Raw genomic sequence first — 21087 nt, forward strand, 5'->3', positions numbered from 1 at the left:
TACAGTCAACAGATCTGCTGCATGATGCTATCACATCAGCATGGAACAGGAGCTAATCTAAGGGATGTTCCCAGCAGCTTTTTGAAATGTGCATACAAACCAAATCTTGTATGTGTACAATGTGTCTGTGTAGGTGTGTGTGTCTGTGTGTGTGGTGGACGAATGAATGTGTGTCAAAGGCTCCTTTCTTGCAAAAAAAAAAAAAAAAAAAGCAAAGCCTCCAACAATTACTAAATACAAAATAAATAAGCAGAGGAGACTCGGGTGAATTTATAAAACTTTTTATTTGTTTTTTTAAATCGAAGGCTAACTGAAATGTGTCTGATTCATGTTCCGTGACAACAACAATAAACCATTGTCTTGTGTTTGTAACAGAAAAGAAAATAACAACATAGCAAACCCAGCAACACATAGACCATCCAATATAAATTAAAATAAACTGTCTTAATACACAAATAAGCAGTTATTATCACTGAGAATAAGCAGGCCTCTATATAAGTGCATGAGCCATGCTGTGACAGATAACAGATTGAAGTTAAACCCTCAGCTCCATGTTCATTCTTTTTATGAACCCGGTGCTAAGTTTGAGTGATGGGAAACCCAGCATTGCAGAGAACAGATCAGAGTTCCCACATTTTTATCTGACATCTGGTCCTGAGTGAAGATTTCACTCCAAAACTGCTGATTTCTTGTGTGCAGTTTTACTTCCCTGGACACAATTGCAGCATTTTATCATGCTTTTCTAAAACATTTGGACCAGCTGCACGTAGGAATCCTTACCAGAACAAACTGGTCTATTGTACAAGCCCCACAGTTTACATGCTTGCAGGATAAAACTCAAGGACAGGTGGAAGACTTCTACAATAGTCACTGCGGTGTAAGATACAGAGGCTTATTTAAATATGAACACATAACATAACTGCGAACAAGAGTGCTTTTGTATACTTTTTCTTCGACATTGTCAGAGGAAAGGCGCCACACAGCGCTGATTAAAAGAGCAGAGCAAGCAGAGAAAAATGCGATGATACAGAAATATGAAGGGAGAAAATGGTTTGCTTGTATGCCGCTCGCCAGTCTACTTGTGTTACTTAAATCATCCTTTCTTTTAAAACTGATCAAACATGTAGCAAAAACTGGAGGAAAAAAAAAAGATTTTTCCCCAAAATCGAAAAAAAATAGTTCAAGCTTGACTGAATGTTTTTTTCTTTACAGTGGTTTCGTCTTTGGAGATGTCTTAAATAATGTCACATATGAATCTGGACTGTGTGGTGTGTGATTCTTTGCAAGCAGTCAGAAATGTTAAAAGCAAATACTGCGTCTCATTAAATTTCTGAAGAAAAACATTAATTTCAGCTGTTTTTAGTTATAGTTCCAAACATATAGAGCAGCAATAGCAACAGTAATGTGAAAGACACTTTTCTGTTTGTTTTCACAAATTGAGCATCTAATATCGTGATTATGGAAGTCCAGCTTTACCAGGAAAAAGAAAAGGGAAGAGAAGTTGGAATGATAACAGAAAAACAATAGAAGCAACCACACAGGATTTGCAGATATCCGCTTTTCCACATGTTATTTTTTTGTAGTATTTTAAGGACTTTTGGTCCATTTTAGCTTAGAAACACTGAATGTTTTTTTTTTTCCTTCCATTTTTTTTTTCTTGGCCTGACTGGGCTTCCATACGTCACGGCTGTAACGTGTTAAGATTTTGTGCTGTCCGAGGTTTTGCGTTGAAAGGCAACAGTAAAGGATTTTTTTAAGTGTAAGTCTCCGATCATGCTGGACACCAGAAGGCACACATCTAGACGCTGGGTCGAGTAAGGAGACGCAATGATTAGTGGGTTACGAGGACTAGGTGCTTACATGAAGATTTATACTTGAACTTATAAGTGCGTGATACAAATGTGCTCAAAAAGGTTCCAATAAAAGGGAACTTTAGCTAGCTTTAACATAAGCTCATCTCAAGTGATGTTGATGGGGATCTGTGGCATCGATCCCCGCACCAATCGCACCGGTTTGCTCTTCAGACAGCTGCACACTGACAACTTTAAACTGTAAAAAAGGGCACTTAAAAGCAGAAGTACATTTTCTTATATTTACACATCCTCCCCCGAAATCTGCAGTTTTTGTGTGTTAGGTAGTTTTACACTCTCGATGTTTACAAAATGAAAAAAAAACAAACAAACACATTTTTTAATGATATGAACTTTTGAATTGAAGTTAAATCTTTTTGTTCTCAAGTGAATAAACATCATCAGCAACAACAACAACAACAACAACAACAACAACAATAAAAAAAACTGACATTTAGCACACTACGTTAAAATATGACTAATATCATCAAAAAGGCAAATAGTAGGTGTATTGCAACGATCTTTGCGGTGTCACTACCAAAAACATCTATCTTCATCATCATCATCATCATCACCAACAACAACAACAATCTCATCACCATCATCTATTCATCGTCATCATCTGAGACAGTGTGGCCTGGGATGATTGACAGCCCAAACTAGCCACTCACATTTTGCCCGTCTCAGCGCAGGCAGGCACACTTGTACGACATAGCAACAATACCAAACAACGAACGTTTCCAAGGAGACTCAAAGACCGCTGACCCAGCGGCAGCGAGGGCCGGTTCTGAAAGGAGCTCTGTCATTGGACAGCGGCCATCTCTAGGGAACAGGAAGAGCTCGTTCAGACAGGAAGAGGGAGAGGGAGGGGAGAGGCAATCAAGGTGTGTGAAATAAATGTTTTTGATTTGTGTGGTCCGCAATAACAAAAACCTCAGTGTGTGTGCGTGTGTGTTTATTGTGTGTGTGTGTCTGTGTGTGTGTGAGGCGTTTGGTTCTTCGGTGAGTTTGTTTAGTCTGCTCTGTGTGTGCCTTTATGTTTTTAGTTTTTGTCTAGACAGCTGGAGGTCTTTCACAGGGCAGGTGGGTGTACATTAACTGCACACACGCACAGTGATCTCCTAACACTTTCAGTATCTCCACGATGGATTAAAGCAACAAAAAATATGTGATCTGAGCACTGATTGGTTTAATATGTCTCTTTTATGTGACTCAAATCGAACTGAGTTTGAAAAAGAAACATAAATAAATAGAATTGACAGTTAAAGAAAAGCTCACAAACACTGGTGAACAAGTACAACTGCATGTAAACACACCAGTCTTTAGATGTAGGCAGCGCTAGGGTATTAGCAGCTGTGTATAAATGTGTGATCTGTTCTTCCTGTCAGCCTCCAAATGACTTTTCCCTCTTTCTCCTCCTGTCTTATTTTGTATTGTCAGCCAGCCCGGGTTTTCCCCTGAAATAAGAGATTGATTCTACACATTTTTCCAACTTCCTTATACATTTTTTAAGCTCCTATCACTAATATTTGTGGTCAGAGCCTGTCCAGCCTTCTCATACCCGCTGCAAGCCCTCTGGTGCAGGAAAGGAAACCATTTAAGGAAACAACTTTGTTCAAAAACAAGTATGAAAGAGAAAAATAGTTCAAAGTACCTTAGGACTGAGAACCAGGCTGCTAACCTCATTACAAGATCAAAGATTATTATTATTATTACAATAATTTTTTTTAAATGAGCCAATCATCTTTCTTTTGGGGCAGTAGATTTGTTAATTTATATAATATTATTTTTCTTTAAGTGATCTATATTAAATACAATGCAGCAGAGGAACACTACAGAGAGCTACAGACTTTAAAGATGACGGGAGGGCGAATCTTTTTTCTCACTTTTTGTCTTTACTTTTTGAGAGGAATTCAGTGTTTTCAGGTTTTAACTCTAAAATATAAGCATCTGTAAATCCCAGATCCTCGATGGATTTTTAAAAGTACTTCGCTGAGTAATGCTACAAGATGTTTTGAAGATCTTTCTGATATCATCAAAGACTTTTCTAACCAGCTAGAAGAGTCTTTTCAATTTGTTTTTGATTTGAAATGTTATAGTTTGCTATAGAACACGACTGCATCATTGCGATGTTAAAATGATGAGAAACAAGACTAGCATAAACACATCCAATCCATCTATCAAGCTGTAAACGTTTAGTTTGTATCCAGCAACTTAAAATAAGAGTTTACATTAATATCAAATTTACACAGTTTTCTATGGGGGTTTTTTGTGAGACACTCATTTTTGAAGTTTTTGGATGTAGAAATGTCACCGTTCTATTTAATGGAATAGAACTGAATGGCATTTACTATGAAGAGCTCAAAGCACCAAAAATTACATTTGAAATATTCTGCAGCAATGCCTCTTTCAAAAATTGTGAAGCTGTTAATCAAAAAACATCCACCAACATTTTTGTGAGCAGTTTCATGCAGGAAATATCTTCTTCGTACCAAAAGACACCCTCGCACCTGTGCAGCTTCCTGATATTACAGGTCAAATGAGGGACATCCATTCAATCTCCCACCAGCAAGAGCCTTTCATCACACGCACATGGTTGCTTTCTTCTGCACGTGGACATTTTTCAAAATTGCGGATCGGTACGAACTAAAGAGTTCCTGCATGAAATGGCTCACTGTAAGGTTTGTGGATTTTTTTTTTTTTTTTGAATAAACAGGTCACAATTTCTGGAAAGAGAAACTGCTGCCGTCTTTTTCACATTTTGGCACTTTAAACACCCCAAGCAGAAATTGCCATTTACTTACATTATATTAAAGAGAACACAGGCATTGCTGTAGCTGATTTCTCCAGAACTGGGCAATTCACACACCAGTTCAACACAATCCAGTTGGATAGGAATGACTACAAAAAAATTGGAAAAATACATAAATTTACAAGGTTTATACTGGGGAACAAGTTCAGCAGATTGAATTCTTTTTATCACGATAGTTGGTAGATGCTGCTGTGACTCATCATGGAAGGAAAGTACAGACAAAAAATGAAAGATTCACCATATGAGATTATAAAATGCCTTTTTTTAGCCTTCAGACTTTGTCTCTCAGGAGATTTGGCTACAGTTTGGTTCAGTCCCTGAAGAGGGCGCTGTTGCATAAAGGCAGGGCACTAGAGGGCGCTGATTTTGTCTGGATCAAGCAGCAGCTTTAAATACAAAAACTACAAATACTGATCAAGTAGCTCAGTCAGCTATCTAATGCAACTCTATTAATTCTGCACTCTTAATGAGATGACACAAGACGGGCTGCTATTAACACTCGTGCCACTTTTCAACACTTCAGTGTGTCTAGTTTCAACAACCAGCCTTGTGCTGCATTCAACACTCAAAGAGTTTGAGTCCAAAGCTTAAAAGAATGAGTTTATAATCAAGAAAATTTAAAAAATTCTCCTAATTATAGAATATATTTGTTAAAGTATATGTTCAGCTGGTTTTATGGAGACCTGTAGAAGGATAGTTGAGGATTTAAAGTCTGTATGTCTTAAAGTTGTTAAATCTCAAAATGATAAATAAAGTTGTTTTTTAATCCAGTAAATGTTAAAAGCTTTGGTCCACAACTCTTTGCATCTCTTTAAAAGTGCATCACTAGTGGTTGGAGAATCTGAATCTGAATCTAAAAACCTAAAAGGTTCTACTGCTGTGTTTAAGCTTTATTGGTTGGTTGGTCGGCACTGGCTGACAGAAGATTGTTGTCTCTTTCCTGGTGCAATAAAGTGCTCAGAGTGGCCTGCAAGAGAGAAAAACTTAGAGAGCAGATTGTATACATGGGTTGAAAACTTGGGAGAGATTCTATAATTCACAGGAACCAGAGGTACGTGACCAGAAAATTTGGTCTTTTGGGTGCATGGGTGACCAAAGTGGTGCACAGTCAGTGCATCAGATATTCAGGACCTGCTGGGCGACTGGCTTCCTTCCTGAGTAATACACTACAAGGGGGGTGTCATTGGTTTGTTTTCTCTCTTCTCATCCAATGAATAAAAATATCTGACATTCAAATAAAATAACAGGATTAAAAACTAAGTCTACGACATCCTACTCTACTTAACATCTATTGTTACATTAGACTGTCTCGATTAGTCCAGACATTTGTTGTGTCTGGTTAACATGAATAAACTCTAATGTGCTTCGCTTGTTTGGTCGAGGTAGTAATAGCCAGCTTTGGGATTGGCTAATGATTCGGCCAATAGGATGAGAGAGAGTTAAGACTTTCTGATTGGACCCACAGGTTGGATGCTGACTTGTGGCTGGCTCGCGGGACTCGGACATTTGCATAAACCAACGATTATTTATTCATTTGTATCAATGGTACAGTAACGGTTAATCCGAGTCCGTTGGGCCAAAGTCAGAACCTCCCCTTACATTTATCATGATAGCAGCTGCTGTGCACCGCTCGGTCTGAGCCTCACTCACCATGTTCTTGCTTCTCTCTTGTTTTTATGCCGCAATAGACAGAGCTCCTTCAAAATAAAAGTCCCAGAAACGTTCCATTGGCGCATACTAAAAAATAGTGCAATTCTTTTCAGCAATTATATAAATAACTTTAAATTCGTGCTTTTCACTCTAGGTTTGCATACATGTGTGTGTATATATGCTCCATGTGTGACGTATATACACGTCAACATGTACGTTGCAAAAGGTGAAAAGTTGGCACCCCAACCGATTACTGATGTTTGTATCTTTTTTTCCAAAACTAGACAACAAATTAAAAAAAAAAAACGCTAAACAAAAGTAACACAAAAAATGTACTCATAGGAATCCATCAAGTATAGAAAAATACCCAGACTTTCCCTACTTTCTGTCTCTTTTCGGTCATATTGCGGATTATTCTTTTTCTGCGGTGAACAATCTTGAACTTTGTGCAAGCGTTCTTTAAAACAAAGAACATACTTTTTTTTTAAAAGGAAAAAAAAGAAACAAGCATTTCAGTGGCAACTCCTGCATCGCTTAGGAAATGTAAGGCAGAACTTTTAGCCTTGTGCTACAACTCGCGGAATAAGCGAGTGTGCTAAAATGTTCCAGCGATGTGGCTAAAGCCTGGTGCAGAAGTGGAGTTTTGAATATGGACTAAATGGACACAAGCAGCGTGGTGGTGGGGGATTATCACATTTAAAAAAAAGAAATCCTACAAATGGAAGAACCAAGAAGATTGTAACATTTCGCCATTTGCTTGGATAGGAATTTTCATGGATGTGTGAATAAGATAAAGAAAAAGTTCAACGGAAAAAAACAGACCAAGTAAATATTCATTGTGAAAGGTGATTACGCAGATTAGTCTGACAGAAGAGAGATGAGGAGGACTTGTTAAGGGAAAGAATCATCTGCTTCCATCTCATTCCCTTCTAAATCTTCCTCTCTTTTCTGACATCAATGGTTCATCAGAAGACATGAAGCAGGAAGCTGCAGAACAGGATGTGCCAGATGTTCATGCGACTGTGCTCTGCAGGAGCAACGTGGTTCTGGGTTATCTTACCCAGAGAAGCCAGTGGGGAAACTGTAAAACTGACCTGCAACAACTAAAACTAACCAGCTCTTAAACCCTTCAGAGTGGATTTTAACAACTTCGTGATTTTTCATCATTCTCCACTGGCCATTACTCCAGTGGTGAGCAGATGTAATCCTGGTTGTCTCACTGGAAGCAGAAAGCAGCACTGTCACACCTGCTGGGGTTTCTGGGATTTCTCCTTTGTATTCCTTGTGTTCCTGTTGTCCACGCTTCCTTGCTGTTGATGCGGAGGTCGGAGCAGGCCTTGTATGAGCGAGGCAGGTGGTGCTTGTGAGGATATCACAGTCCGATTGTTATGGCTGGAGGTTACAGATGTTGGGTGGTAGTAGTGCCCAATCACCTCGCTGTAGGCTGGAGGAGCTCCTTCCACTCGAGAGCCCTGCTTCTGATGCCTGGACAAAGCCTCCTGGGCTTCCAACACACTGATGCCTGAATGGACACTTGGAGGGGGGGCCTGCAGTCTGAGAGCAAAATAAATGAATGAATAAATAACACCGATGAAGACAAGATGATGGCAGATAAAAAATGATTTGTTGTAGATTTTCAGCTAATCGAATTTCTGCATTTAAAACCTTATAATGCATCATAATTACAGAAAATGAAACATAATTAAACATTAGGCTGTAAAGAGAGGATGTCTAAAGCTCTTAGTCTCTTTTTCCTTTACTGTGCAGTACATCTAGTCACAGTTAGTACAAAGTTAGTACAAAGAACATAAACATTTCGATGACGCCTTTTATAAGCTGGATACGTCTCTGATAAAAATCCTTAACACAGGAATTAGTCAACACAACGACGAGTGAGTGATCCAAAATACAATAACAGACCACAGACTTGCTTATTGTTACCTGGCCTGCAGACAGGAGTTGGATGGATCGAGAGGGTGGGAGTCGAATACTGTACGGTTGGGTGGCGCTCTGACCGACTCGCGGTTCAGCTCCATTTGCTGCTCGGGGTCTCTGAGCTGCAGGGTGCAGGGCCCCTGGTACGGTGGGGGCTCCTCTCCATCTGAGAGGGAGATGGTGGGGGGAAGATCGATGAGGCTCTGAGGCAGGTAGGGATAAGTTGGCTGAAAGCGACTCGGGGCGTATGTGTGCTGGAAGCGCTGGGGCTGCAGCGGAGCCTGGGAGTGGCTGTGCTGTACTTCCCGCTGTATATAGGATGAGCCCCCTCTCTCCGGGGGGTGGGTGTTATACACCTGGTGCTGTGTGAGGAGAGATATTTAATTACTGCTGTGACTCTAACTAATGTTGGTTTAAATGAATTTTGTACTAAATCAAACTCGAAGACCACCACTGGTTGAAGCAGAACTCACCTCATTTAGACCACTGTTTGTGCCTGTTCCCTCAGAGGACCACAGACTTCCCTCCTGCGTGCAAAAAAGTCAATTTATGCAATTAAATAATAAAAATAATTCTTAATTTTTTTGCAGTTTGCATCTCTATTAGCAAAGAACAGCAGTAAGTAAAAGAAAATGTGGAGAAGAAGAGCATGAGAATGTCTGCATGGTGTAAACACTCAGTAGGCAGGGAAGCAGGTCTTGTGGTTGGCGCATTAGCCACTCATCTGCTGGCTGACCTCAAACCACATTTAGCACTAATTAAAAGTATAATTTATTCATCTGATTTGTAATAGTTCAAATTTCAATAAAATTGAGCTGGTTAAGACATAGATACTAGAACGGGAATATAAACTGCTGCTAATAATGATTTCAACACTGCTGTGTAATTTTTAGAGATGAGTGGTTGTAACTTCCTGTCATATATTAGTTCTTGTTTTAAACACTGTCACAAAGACTTTCCACTACGGATGGATGAGTGCGTGTTATTTATTAGAGGACGCTGTTTGTTTATATAAACCTGTCTGTGCAAAAGTGTGAAGCTAACTATGATCCCTGCTATTAAAGTATTTTTAAATCTAGGTTTTACTGCCTAATACTGTCTTCTCCAGTAAAATGTTGTACCTTTTACCCTGTGTTTGACCTTTTCCTACAGTTAATATATGAGCTGTATTGTGTAATGTATGTGCATAATTTGACACTGTAAGCTTCACATTCAGTTAACAAAGTATACATTTTTTCTGTGCTCATTTAAAATCAGCAGCACATATAGTTTGGTACAACATTGCCCAACACAAGTATGACTTAAAACGTTGAAATTAAGAGTGTACATGAATCTATAATGGACTGAACAATACTTTGAGCTCAAGCTGATTTTTAGAGGGTGTCTCGATGCCTTCGGTGTCACCGCTTGTAGTGAGGAGAAGACAAAAGTAGTTCTTTGCTTCTTTAAAAAAAAGTCTGAGAGGAACTTTTTCAACTTTTGTAAAAATATATATATATACTCTCTCTGGTGACAGTTTTCTTGCCTGCTTGTCTGGCTGCATGTGTGTCACCATGTCTGTTTGCTAATCCAAATTAACTAGGACACTATGACTCCCCTGAGCTTACAAGGAGCTCTATGTGTGTGTGTGTGTGCATGTTTGTGCTTCATTCTTTACTCATATTTTAAACTGAAACTGAAGCCACACAGATACACACACAGACAGTGATTCAGTGGAAGGTGATTCAGGCAGCACTAGTGAAGTCATATGTTTGAGGAAGCCTCAGGTGTAAGTCGGTGCATGTTCTTCAAATTGACATCGGCAAGTCGCCATGGCCCTTAATGAAGAAATGAGTCAGTGCGTTAGCGTTAGCCTGCAGCACAGTTTAATCACTGTGATCACATGCACGCCTCTGAAACTGCTTTTATTGTGAAACTGTCTGAAACAGATGCTAACTTCCTCCAGGAAGTCTGTTTATAAAGATGAATGACTGTAACTATAAAAGGTCAGCGTGGTTGAGGGGTTTGTTATATGTTTTATCTATTTGTCTTTATAAATCATTTCGTTCATTTTTCATATATTTCTTTAACTCTCTCTCTCTCTCTCTCTCCCTACATATATCTTGTTCATAACCTTGCAAAGTTGGATAGCTTTACTGGAAAATAAAATTTCACCTGTCGAGACACTAACTTTATTCCATGTCTTAAACAGACTGTGCTACTTTATTTCTTCAAATAATGAATTCATTTATCTTACATAATATCTGCCACCATTTACAACTTTTCATTTTCTGTTTGCTCCACATATTCAAACCGACTTTATCTGTCTCTGACACAGAAACACGTGTATGTTTAAGCTATGTAAAGGCACTATGGAAAAATGAGCGGTGTAGTGATGCAGTAGGTAAGCAAAGTTGCCGCACCCCCGCCCACTCATCTCACCAATCTGAGCCATGGTCTGAGTAACTCTCATCACTCAGGCGACTCACACATGGACTCTATACTCAGACCGAGCCCTTTGCACTACTTTCAAGCACTTTGTTCTCCAATGTCTGCCTTTCTACTGTTTTGTAAATGTTTCTCCTGCTTGTTATTTATTCCTCCTGTCTTATCATTTATATTTAATTCCTGCACAGAGCACCCATAATTTCATTGTACATGTACAATGACAATAAAGGGCTATTCTATTCTATTCTATAGTCTGGATACAAGTGCACATTTTGGTATATTGAGGTTGAATAAAATGAATTTCTTTGAAATGAAAGAAAACAGGCCTTAAAATACATTTTCTCTTCTTTGCTCAGTGTGTCAGAACTGTGTTACCTTTTTAGCAGCAACATGTATGTAAACCCAACTGAATAAAAAGTCTTGCACACATAATGAATGAGCTACTGTAAGTGCATAGCTTGGGCAACACATCATCATGCAGTCCTGGCATAAGTCTGACTTACGTTGGCCAGTGGCAGGTGTCTCCTGCGTGTAGGGGTGTGCCTCGAGAGAAGGGAGCGTGCTGATAGGCGGTAGTGGTTGAGAAGACAGGTGATGACCACCACCATCACCATCATGACTATTACGATCACCAGAATCTGGACGAACTCCAGCTGGGCTGCAGTGACAGAGAAACAAAGACTGACATAAGTACGAGTCTCAAGAAAGCAGAAAACAGTCCTCTGTGGCTCTTTGTACAATAACCCTGATGATGGTACAGTCACATTAACACTGTTAGGTCAGGTACGTCCCTTGCAAGGACATGAAAAGTGTATGATGACATCTGCCTATTTTGCATTATATTTGAAGATCTAATATTTCTATTTATTTATTTATTGGAAAATCCAATCATTGTCAGAGACTTTATAGTTGCCTCAGATAACATAATCACCATCCTCTTATTACGTTTTAGGGCAATAACAGTTAAGATCACGGCTCTCTAGTCTCATTCCAAGCAACTAGAAATACATATTTCAAAAGTTCAGAGCTTTCACAGAAACAAAACGCTGTTGTAAATCTTGATTTAGTTATTCAACTGAAATACTAATGATAATAATAACAAAATAACTCATGGCTGGATTTGAAAAATAGTATTGACCATTTAATCATTGGGGATGTTGGTAGTTGAGGTCAAACAACATGGAGAGAGCTAAAGTACATTAAACAGTATTGCAACATATACCCAATAATTACTGTGTAAAATATATGAGTTCATCATCTTTTTTGGTTTTTTAGTACTACTTGGAGTGCTTCATCACATTCGTGGTTAAAAATGACTTCAACAAATACGAAAACACACATTTAAAGCAGGCTGGTATAATTGATGTTATTAGAAGAAAAAACAGAGAAAGATATAGTCCTCATGTCAGGTCAGGGTGTTTCACACACACACACACACACACACACACACACACACACACACACACACACACACACACACACACACACAGCCAGACGAGGCCAGGCTGACAGACAGGGCCACCTTTGTTGAGAGACAGCCTGCTTTAAATACCCCCTAACCCTGCTCCACCTCCCCCATCATCAACACTGCCATTATCCACACACACAGAAACGGAGGCTTTTTTCTCACACTTTGTTTTTGTTTTGTTTTTTTCACAGGGAGCAGGCAGAGGTCAGGGCCAAGTCAGACACAAGAGCATAAAGTAACTAGCAGACAACAAACCAACCCTCCCCCGCACACCCCCTGCCCACACACACTCACACTGCATTCTGTTTTTCTCACAGTCCACACCAGTTCTCACAGTCTTGAGTTCCTCTTACCAGTAAACCATCACAGAAGATGAAGAAGTATAGAGTCAGATGACTCCTGCATCGCTGGATTCATTCACTTTTTATCACATTTATTTATATTAGCTCACAGGCTACACTAACATATTAAAGCAAAAAAAGAAAGTTTCAGAGACGCGCAGAACTCTTTGATAGAGAAGCAGAGTTTTAAAGAATCAATAGAAGTTAAAACATATACTAGTTTCTGGGAACTAAGCACCAGTTTTTTAACAAAACAAATCTAACATTTTATTTTAACCATGATTAAAAGCATCATTCTTCCCCTTCTGTTAGGCACTTATGCTTAGCACGTATGGTCTATATACACAAGAGGACCCCAAAGAACTCCAGGGAACGTGGTCAGAAGACCACTTAGGACAAACTTCTGTAAGACTTGCAGCTGCACACTTCCTGGGATTAAAAGGATTTTCACAACAAGATAACCCAAAGTTGGCTGAGATGATGCATTTAAATGCCATTTCAGTTGACCAACTGTCCAAATTTCCAAGATTTTTAATATGCAGTGACGCACACAGTAAACCTGCACACTCCCACATGTAAGAAAAACTTTAATTGACAATTTAGATATATACATATGTAACTATCTACAACTATCTGCAAATATGCTGATTCGCATGCATTTAAAAGGAAAAATGAACTTAAAGACTAAAGCGTGCTTGCTTAAAAATAAATCAGACTCTAGTGCATACAAAGGAATCTGATAACATACATCTTTTCATCTCAGATAAGAAACTCACCGCACAGCTGTGTCTGAACACAGTTGTCATGGTTGTGACTCTGTGATGAAGGTTGCATAGTCTCGTCACTCAACAAGCCTCACAAAAAAAAAAAGGTTGATTTCCAGAGGACAGATCCTGAAGATCTGCTACTGAGGGAAAAGTAAGAAACCAACGCTAAACCAAAACAACAAAAATAAAAGAAAGTAAAACAAAACTTTCCAAGCTACATATCCCGTGGATGCTCCAACACCATGTGTGTCCTCACCGGCCGTCACACACACTCTGAGCCTGGAGTAAGCTTTGTCTGCAACTTTTTCTCACACACATTCCCACACTGTCCAGACACACACAGGCGCACATATCGAGGAAACAGCTGACCAGACCCTTTCTTCTGCCCTCCCTCGCCACCAAAACCCAATAGCTGTGAACAAAAGGGGTCAGTGTGAGGGAGGAGGGGAGGCAGAGAAAGAGACAGAGGGAGAGGGGAGAGAAAAAGAGGGGGAGTGGTGGGAGCGTCTGGGAGAGGAGACAGATGGGTCAGTGGGATGGAGAGAATAATGATGAGATAGAGAGAGCGAGAGAGACATGGAGAGGGGAGGGGGAGCTGAGTTTGAAGTTTGAACTTCTCTGCTCATTAGGACATTCAAACACTGAGGCAATTAAACTCTTACAAGCAGAATACAATAGTTAGTACTGACTGCTTCATCATTGAAAGGATCGTTGTGGTCTGGTATGGTCTGTCATGGCACGGTATGGTGCGGCAGGGGTCAAGAACAAGAGCGCAGCTTTTTAAATATTATATGAAGAGATCGTGTATGAAATGATTCCCTGCAAATGTTGTAATTCACCCCTCTTTGACTCTCAAATCTATTTTGCTGGTGTACAGATGCAAAATATGGAAAATTGTGTCACCGTCCATAAATATCCAGACCTAAATTTAGCTGTAAGGCAACACCATCCCTCCAGGACAAAGCCCAATATGTTGTCTCCCACAAAATAACACTTTTATCCAAAATGCTAAGAAAACTAAGCAAAAGGCAAACCATGAGAATATTTAACCTCACACTAGTGAAGCCCCTTTTCCCTCGTATTACTTGGAAAATGTTATAAAAAATGTTTTAAAATTACCAGCCAATGTCAGGGGTTGTGGGGCCTAATTACATCAGTGGATTCAAGTGGATTGGACCCACATGTACAGTCGTGGTTTTTCAGTCCATCACAGAAGATCAGCTACTGTCACGTCTGCATCTTCTCTCTGTCTCTAAGTTCTTTGGGCAGAAACCAGAGCACCTGGATGTAACCCACACATCCACAGGGTGAACTCGGAAAGCCAGGTTGGTCCGAACCCAGGATCGTTCTTGGTATGAGGTGACATTGCTAACCACTGCACTACCATGCAGCCCTGTTACATAACGTCAGAGTTCCTGTTGACGTTGTGAATGCAGAAAAGACGGCTTGGAAGGTTTATAGTTACCAAAGAGGCCACTGTGCTGTGTACGGTATGTTGCGAAGGGAAAGGAAAGGGAGGGAAAGAAAAGTTGTGGGAGTTTAGCACCAGCTGAAAGAACAAGCTGTCAGCAGGCAGTGAGCCCACAGACACGCACACACACACACACAGTCTGGGTGGCTTCACACAGATGGCGAGACTGGCATCGCTGTATGTTTAAGTGCCTCTCTGTTCCTTTTTTGCCTTTGACAATAACAACAGTTCGCTTTAACAGGCAATGTGACTGTTTACAGATAATAATTTTAGTCTGTTTATGTTTGCTCATGTGGGTGTCTGTGTTCCTTTCCTCCCATGTCTGCTACAGTATGTCCCTTAATTTCTCCCTTTGATATCTTTCCGTCCTTCCTTTCAGTCCTTTTTTTCTCCTTTCTGTCCAAGGTTTGAACATTTCATGGCAACATTGTTCAAAAATTAAAAGTGGATTTAGCACATAAAGCCATACTGTTGCATTCTGGCACTTACACACCTTTTTTATGTGCTAATTTAGTTGTTTGCTTCCTACTGGATATGCTATCTCAAAACTGGTCATCTTAATATTATATTTATAGCACTTCTATTGACATATCTATAGCTTTGTAGTGACCTAGGCTTGTTTGACTCATTTTGGTAAAAGTACATATATGGCCAAATCTGATGTAAAGGGGGCCCCAACAGCAAAACCCATGCATATTAAATTAACAATATTAATAATAAGAAGTAAACATGTCCACCTTCTCCGTTGCTTTTAGTCTAAATAAGTAAAACCACATTTATTAAATCATTCTTTACAAAACACACGAAGAGCAGACTATAAGTGATAGATTACAGTAGATCTACAAGTATTTTGGAACTACAGATTTGTTTTTGGTTTTTTTTTAACTTTTTTACAGTTTAGACAACTTGTAGAGATAAAAAAAAATACTTTTAAGCTTCCAGATATTTCCACACCCGTGTAATATTTTGGCATCGCCACACCAGGGGTTCTGGCCCGTGGACCGAATGTTTGAAAGCTGCATTTACAGCCACAAGTTTGAGCCACTCTTGAGAGCCTTTCGCTGACGTTTTAATGTTTGTTATCCTGTTTCCTTTCAGCTTTTGCAAATTGATGCGTCATCATTCAATGAAAAATTCCTACTATTGCTATAAACACATACTCTGTCAGTCCGAACACAGAGCTCCCAAAACTGCGAGGCCAGCAGGTTGGCCAGCAGCGAGGCCAGCAGGTCGGCCAGCAGGTCGGCCAGCAGGTCAGCCAGCAGGTCAGCCAGCGGCTCTCCTCCCTTCCCTTTCTTTTCCGCTCTTATTTTGATTCTCTCTTTTCTCTCCAGTGTCAATAATGCTGCGTTTAGCTCACTCCTTCCATTCTGCATGCTAACTGTGTTTTCATCCACTTATGCCGCTCATTTTAAGGTGCATTTCCCCCACCCCGTGGAGATTTAAAATGCGCAGCCATTCCACCTCATTTTCCCCATTACCTCTTCTTCTCTTTTCTCTCTGTCATCTTATTCTTCATCCTTATTTCTCTTCTCTTTCAATTGCAGAAGCCTTTTTGGTATGCCAAAATTATTTTTAAAGCAAATGTGTTGTGCAGATGCACCACTGAAAAACATCCTTGAGGCTAAAACATGCTCCAGCGAAGATACATAATAACACTGTTTCTGTGGTATGCTACAAAAAATAGGTTTGTGCAAACCGCAGAGGCTCCAAAATCTCAGCTACATGCTCATATGTGTGCATTCAAAGAGACAAGAAAAGAAATATAAAACAAATAGGCAAACAATGATCAAGCTTTAGTGTATTTGATTTCTTCCTGGCAGACAAAAATGTGCACCGCCGAGTATTTGTGCCAAATGCAAACAGAAAACCGCATTCATGGGTTTATTAAGCCTCAGCCCACGCTGCATTGACAATTGCTAAGGTTATAAGTCAAAGAAATCCCTCTGCCCCAGATACATTTCAAAAGACACTGCTACCCTTGTTGACTCCATCAAACTCTTTTATTTTTTGTCTTTAAATAATGGACGGTGGACTGCGATCCAAAAGACGACTTCTCTACCCCTAACCTTCATTGTATTTCACACAAATGGAGTCTAAAAGAATCTCTTACTAATTCATTAGCCATCTGGGGTGCAACTGTATTGTGCAAAAGAATTTTTATTTAATCCTTGAATGGTTAAGGCGATATTTTCAGCTCACCTGTTTGTTCTGATCTGCAGTTTACTAAAAAAAATTGTCACATGTGTGATGGTGATTAAAAATGACTTAAATGGCTCATCCAGTTTCAAATTATCTTCAGTTGACTGACTAATTGAATCAGTGCAGGTGCTTAACCTTCAGCCAGATTAGACAAGCAACCAAAATAACTGAGAGGGTTCATTTATGACCCCTTATCTTTTATGCAGGAATATTTTTTCTAATGACGCCATTTGAGTTTATCATAGCTGCCGTCTTTCCTTAATCTATGACAGATGCCTTCTAATATATAATTGTATTGTATAATTGTTTTATTATTTTAATGCAATAAAAGCATCTCCAACTCGTCTCCATTAGTTGTTTTGCTGTTATTTGCCCCAAGGCTTCTGCAGCAGCACGTCTTACTATTCTAGGCCAATTAGCTATGCTTCATTGCTACATTGTAGCGATCAGACACTGAAAATTAGTGCACGATTTTAAAACGTGCATATATTTTCAAAGTGATAAAAAACTGAAAAGTTGAAGAAGTCAAAGTTTGACTTTATGACTGAACTTAAAACAGTTGAGAGTTACATTTCATTTTTTGTTTTTATGAATTTGATTATGCCAAAAAGAATTTGCAGCATATTAAAGATAATCTCAGAAAAAGATGGTTTGTGTAAAAACTGATCATCAAAATAAAAGCCTCATCCTGAGTCTGATTGCACAGCTCACATCAGCTAAGAGACTAAACAGAAAGTCTGTGGTGCTTTCTGGTTTATTAGGACTGAAACAAAAAAATGGTGTCAGGTTGAATTATGCAGGATTTACAGTGTTGCACTAAAATTCAGCATATTTTCTTTTTGAAAGATCAAGGTTCAGACCTGTGTCTTCCCAGTGCCTTATCTTCAAGGAAGAACAATTCTAAATAGCCATTTGAAGTTCCTTTAATTTTCCTTGTGCAACACTAAAGAAACATTTTCACTTCTCAGAATTGTTGCATGAGAGAGATTGCTGATCGCTTCCCTCCCTCTGTGGTGTTGTCTAGACAGGAGGAGGCTGCAAGCCTGGCAGGCAGGCAGACACTCCATGGTTAATCTAAAGCAATTAGCTCATTTGTCATCCGCTGCCTGCTCTCAGTCTATCTGCCTCCTTCTCCTCCTCCTCCTGCATTCAACTAAAGGTCACAAGCGGTCATTGCCGAGTCAGATGGCTCTGAGAGTGCAGACAGAGAGAGAGAGTGGGGAGGGAAAGAGAATTGAGGGAGGGGTGGTAGGAGAAAGGAAGACAGGGAGGAAGAAAATATGGTGGGAAGGAAGGAGGGAGTGGAAAGGAAGAAGTTGAAGAGTGAGGAATAAAGCAGGGAATGTGAAGGGAGGCAGAAAAGAAGGCAGGACATGAAATATATTAGCAAAGGAGATGGAAAATATGAGGTTGAAAAGCTTAAAAAGGGAGGAAGGAAGGCAACCAGAAAAGAAAATGTAAAAAAAAATCAATGATGAAAAGAGTTGAAAGGGAGAAAGGGAAGAAGAGAGAGAAGAGCTCGCTAATTCCTCCCCCCTTTCTCAGTCCTCAGATGACTCGACAGTCTGGGTAGTCAGAAATAGCACAGACAGCTGTGTGTGTGTGTGTGTGTGTGTGTGTGTGTGTGTGTGTGTGTGTGTGTGTGTGAGAGAGAGAGAGTGTTTGTGCAAGCTCCTATATGTGTGTGAGTGTGAGAGGCAGAGTTATAGGTCATAGGTTCACACAATTTTGCCTGCCAATTTCCATGAGAAAGGCTATAGGGGGCAATGGGTGGTGGTATATGTGTGTGCGTGTGTGTGTGTGTAAGGGAGGTTTGCACAAACACCCACACATACATACAAGAAAGACACACAAAATGATACACACTGTCTCTTCCCATTGACTTTGGAAGTCATAGTCATGGTGCAGCCAACAAGTGTGGGAACTTTGGTCCATAAAACTCCCACTGCTTGATTCAACAGTGGGAAAATAGAGACAGAAATCCGAGTGTGTGTGTGTGTGTGTGTGTGTGTGTGTGTGTGTGCAAGTGTGTGTGTGTGTGAGTGTGTGCATGTTTGAAGGTGTAAGTTATCATCCTTCCTCATCTTTCTCTAACCGTCATCCCATTTCTGATTCTCATCTTTCATTAGTCTTTGCTCTGAAAAAGGAAACTTCTCTCTCATCACGTCTTGTTTGGGACAACACGCAGTCATGTGTTACTTAAACCGAGCACACACACACACACACCCACACACACAGACTTTAGTGAGGGCAGGAACATTAGCTAAGGACTTCTGCTGCAGTGTAAAGTACAGGAATTTGACAACTGATGTATTGAAATACTAGAAAGTAAAGTTGTCAATAGACTGACCGACTGAAGCATTTTAAAGCCCAAAAGTGTGACGATTGCGAGTGTAACAGATGATTAACAAAATGTAAAACCAGAACTGTAACTTTACATGATCCACTTGCACAGTGTGTAATTTTACATTACCCAAAGCCTACTTTGCAAATGAGGACCAGATCCTGCTGGCTAGGGCATTGTTTTAGATGGTGGAAGAAACCGGAGCTCCCAGAGAAATACGTGCAAGTACGGAGAGAAGGTGCAAACGAGTGAAAGGCCCTGCCCGGGTTTGAACCCAGGAAGAAGTTAGAGGTAACAGCAAGCAAAATGTGCTGACATATGTACCTGAATCCATCTCAAATGGAGATTCTTTCCCTGTAAAAAAAAAAAAATGCATGCATGCAAATCAGATTTTGGTACGCATAGAGGTTCACTATGTCAAACCACTGTACTGTAATAATAATAATAAAACAAATACCGATATCACAGTCTATATATCAAATTTTAAAACTAAATGGATAAGGGAAAAAAAACAAAACAGCCATCACAGCCATTGTGATAAAGAGCATTATTTCACCACGTAAGTAACCACCTTATCTAAATGTTCAGTGCAGACATTTTACAACAAGACAAAATAAAGTAGAACTGGAGGATATGTAATAGGTGTAAGAACTGGGTGTATAGAATAGATGAGTGCTGGAGTGGAAGAAGGACAGAGAAGCATTAGTCTAAATTTAGAGTGTTAATCCAGGGAACTCCCATGTTAAATTGCAAGTCCCATCTGGAACGCTAGCTATGCTAACTCTAGCAGAGAGTAGGTCACTGACTCTGAGTAAACTAAATATCCTGACCATGAAACACATAAAGCATGCTGCCAGCTCTCACCAATACAATACAGGTGCTGTGACCTTTGACATTTTGACCTTCAGACTTTAATGACTTTTCAGAGTCCACCCTAATAACACATTTGATTTGGGTTTTTTTTTAAATAAGAATGATAAAATACAAAAGTCTTTGTTATTTAACAAGAACCACTGACAACTTTAATAAAACTGAATAATAATAATAAGGATTATTATTAGAAAAAAGTAAATGTGTTTGGATAGCATTAAAGGCTATAGTACTGAAACGTCTCATTGAGCAGGTCGCACTAATCAGTAAGTTTGGTGCTTTCATGTTTTATGCTGTTTTCACCTAAAACAATTGCAACACAGCTGATTAAAGTTCTACGAGTTCACAGCTTTTTGAGGTTTCTTGTAAAAATACTGGAAGAAGAATTACTTTCGTGACAGGTGGTGAATATACTGAGCTACAGTACTGTACATTAGCTTACTTACATTTTATTAAAAAAATGCAATTTTAATACCACTAATGCATTTTTGAAATTGTAAATAATTAGCTTTTTGGCTTGCTTTGGTTTTACTCTCTGTGATATGTATGCGTATGTCTGTTTTCTGAAGTTGGCCATGTTTTGAAGTTGCTATTAAAAAGATATAACCATGCTGTTTGTTTGACTAGCTCTCATCAGCATGTGGGCGGTATTTATTATAGTTGTCTTGTGTTTGGCATCTGTTGTCCAAAGGTTTTACAGAAATAACTCATTTTTTATCTTTAATTCTGCTATAGCAATTGCACTGTTTTCACCAAAATTATTACAGTAAAAAATGTAAAACTGTATAAAAGACATTATCCTGACCACACAGTTACAATCAAACAAAGTTACAGTTATGTTTCTGCATGTCTTAAGAATATTTGTTTTTTCTGGTTTGCAGGAGTCTGGCTGAGCTGTGGCACGATAAAGGAAATGAATAAAAATTAAATAGAATCCCTGCTGTGCTGAC

At 39.5% G+C, this 21087-nt stretch overlaps 1 protein-coding gene across 2 annotated transcripts in view; it reads right to left on the minus strand.

Annotated features, from left to right (window-relative positions):
• Positions 1–265: 265 nt before the first annotated feature.
• pmepa1 (prostate transmembrane protein, androgen induced 1) overlaps positions 266–21087 on the minus strand; it is a 39866-nt gene continuing 19044 nt past the window's right edge. Inside the window, exons 1-5 of one of the 2 annotated variants that reach the window (XM_084929033.1) lie at positions 13260–13631; positions 11178–11332; positions 8721–8774; positions 8254–8609; positions 266–7866 (exon numbers count right to left, since the gene is read on the minus strand). In XM_084929033.1, the coding sequence (XP_084785159.1) occupies positions 7554–7866; positions 8254–8609; positions 8721–8774; positions 11178–11332; positions 13260–13317 (936 nt within the window). In that variant the 5' untranslated portion in view covers positions 13318–13631 and the 3' untranslated portion in view covers positions 266–7553. Of the gene's footprint in view, positions 7867–8253; positions 8610–8720; positions 8775–11177; positions 11333–13259; positions 13632–21087 lie in introns of those variants that run through there. The other variant, XM_084929031.1, reaches the window with a different exon arrangement.

Source organism: Perissodus microlepis, chromosome 5, assembly GCF_051167445.1.
Source record: "Perissodus microlepis isolate ML-2025 ecotype Zambia chromosome 5, ASM5116744v1, whole genome shotgun sequence".
Taxonomy (NCBI): domain Eukaryota; kingdom Metazoa; phylum Chordata; class Actinopteri; order Cichliformes; family Cichlidae; genus Perissodus; species Perissodus microlepis.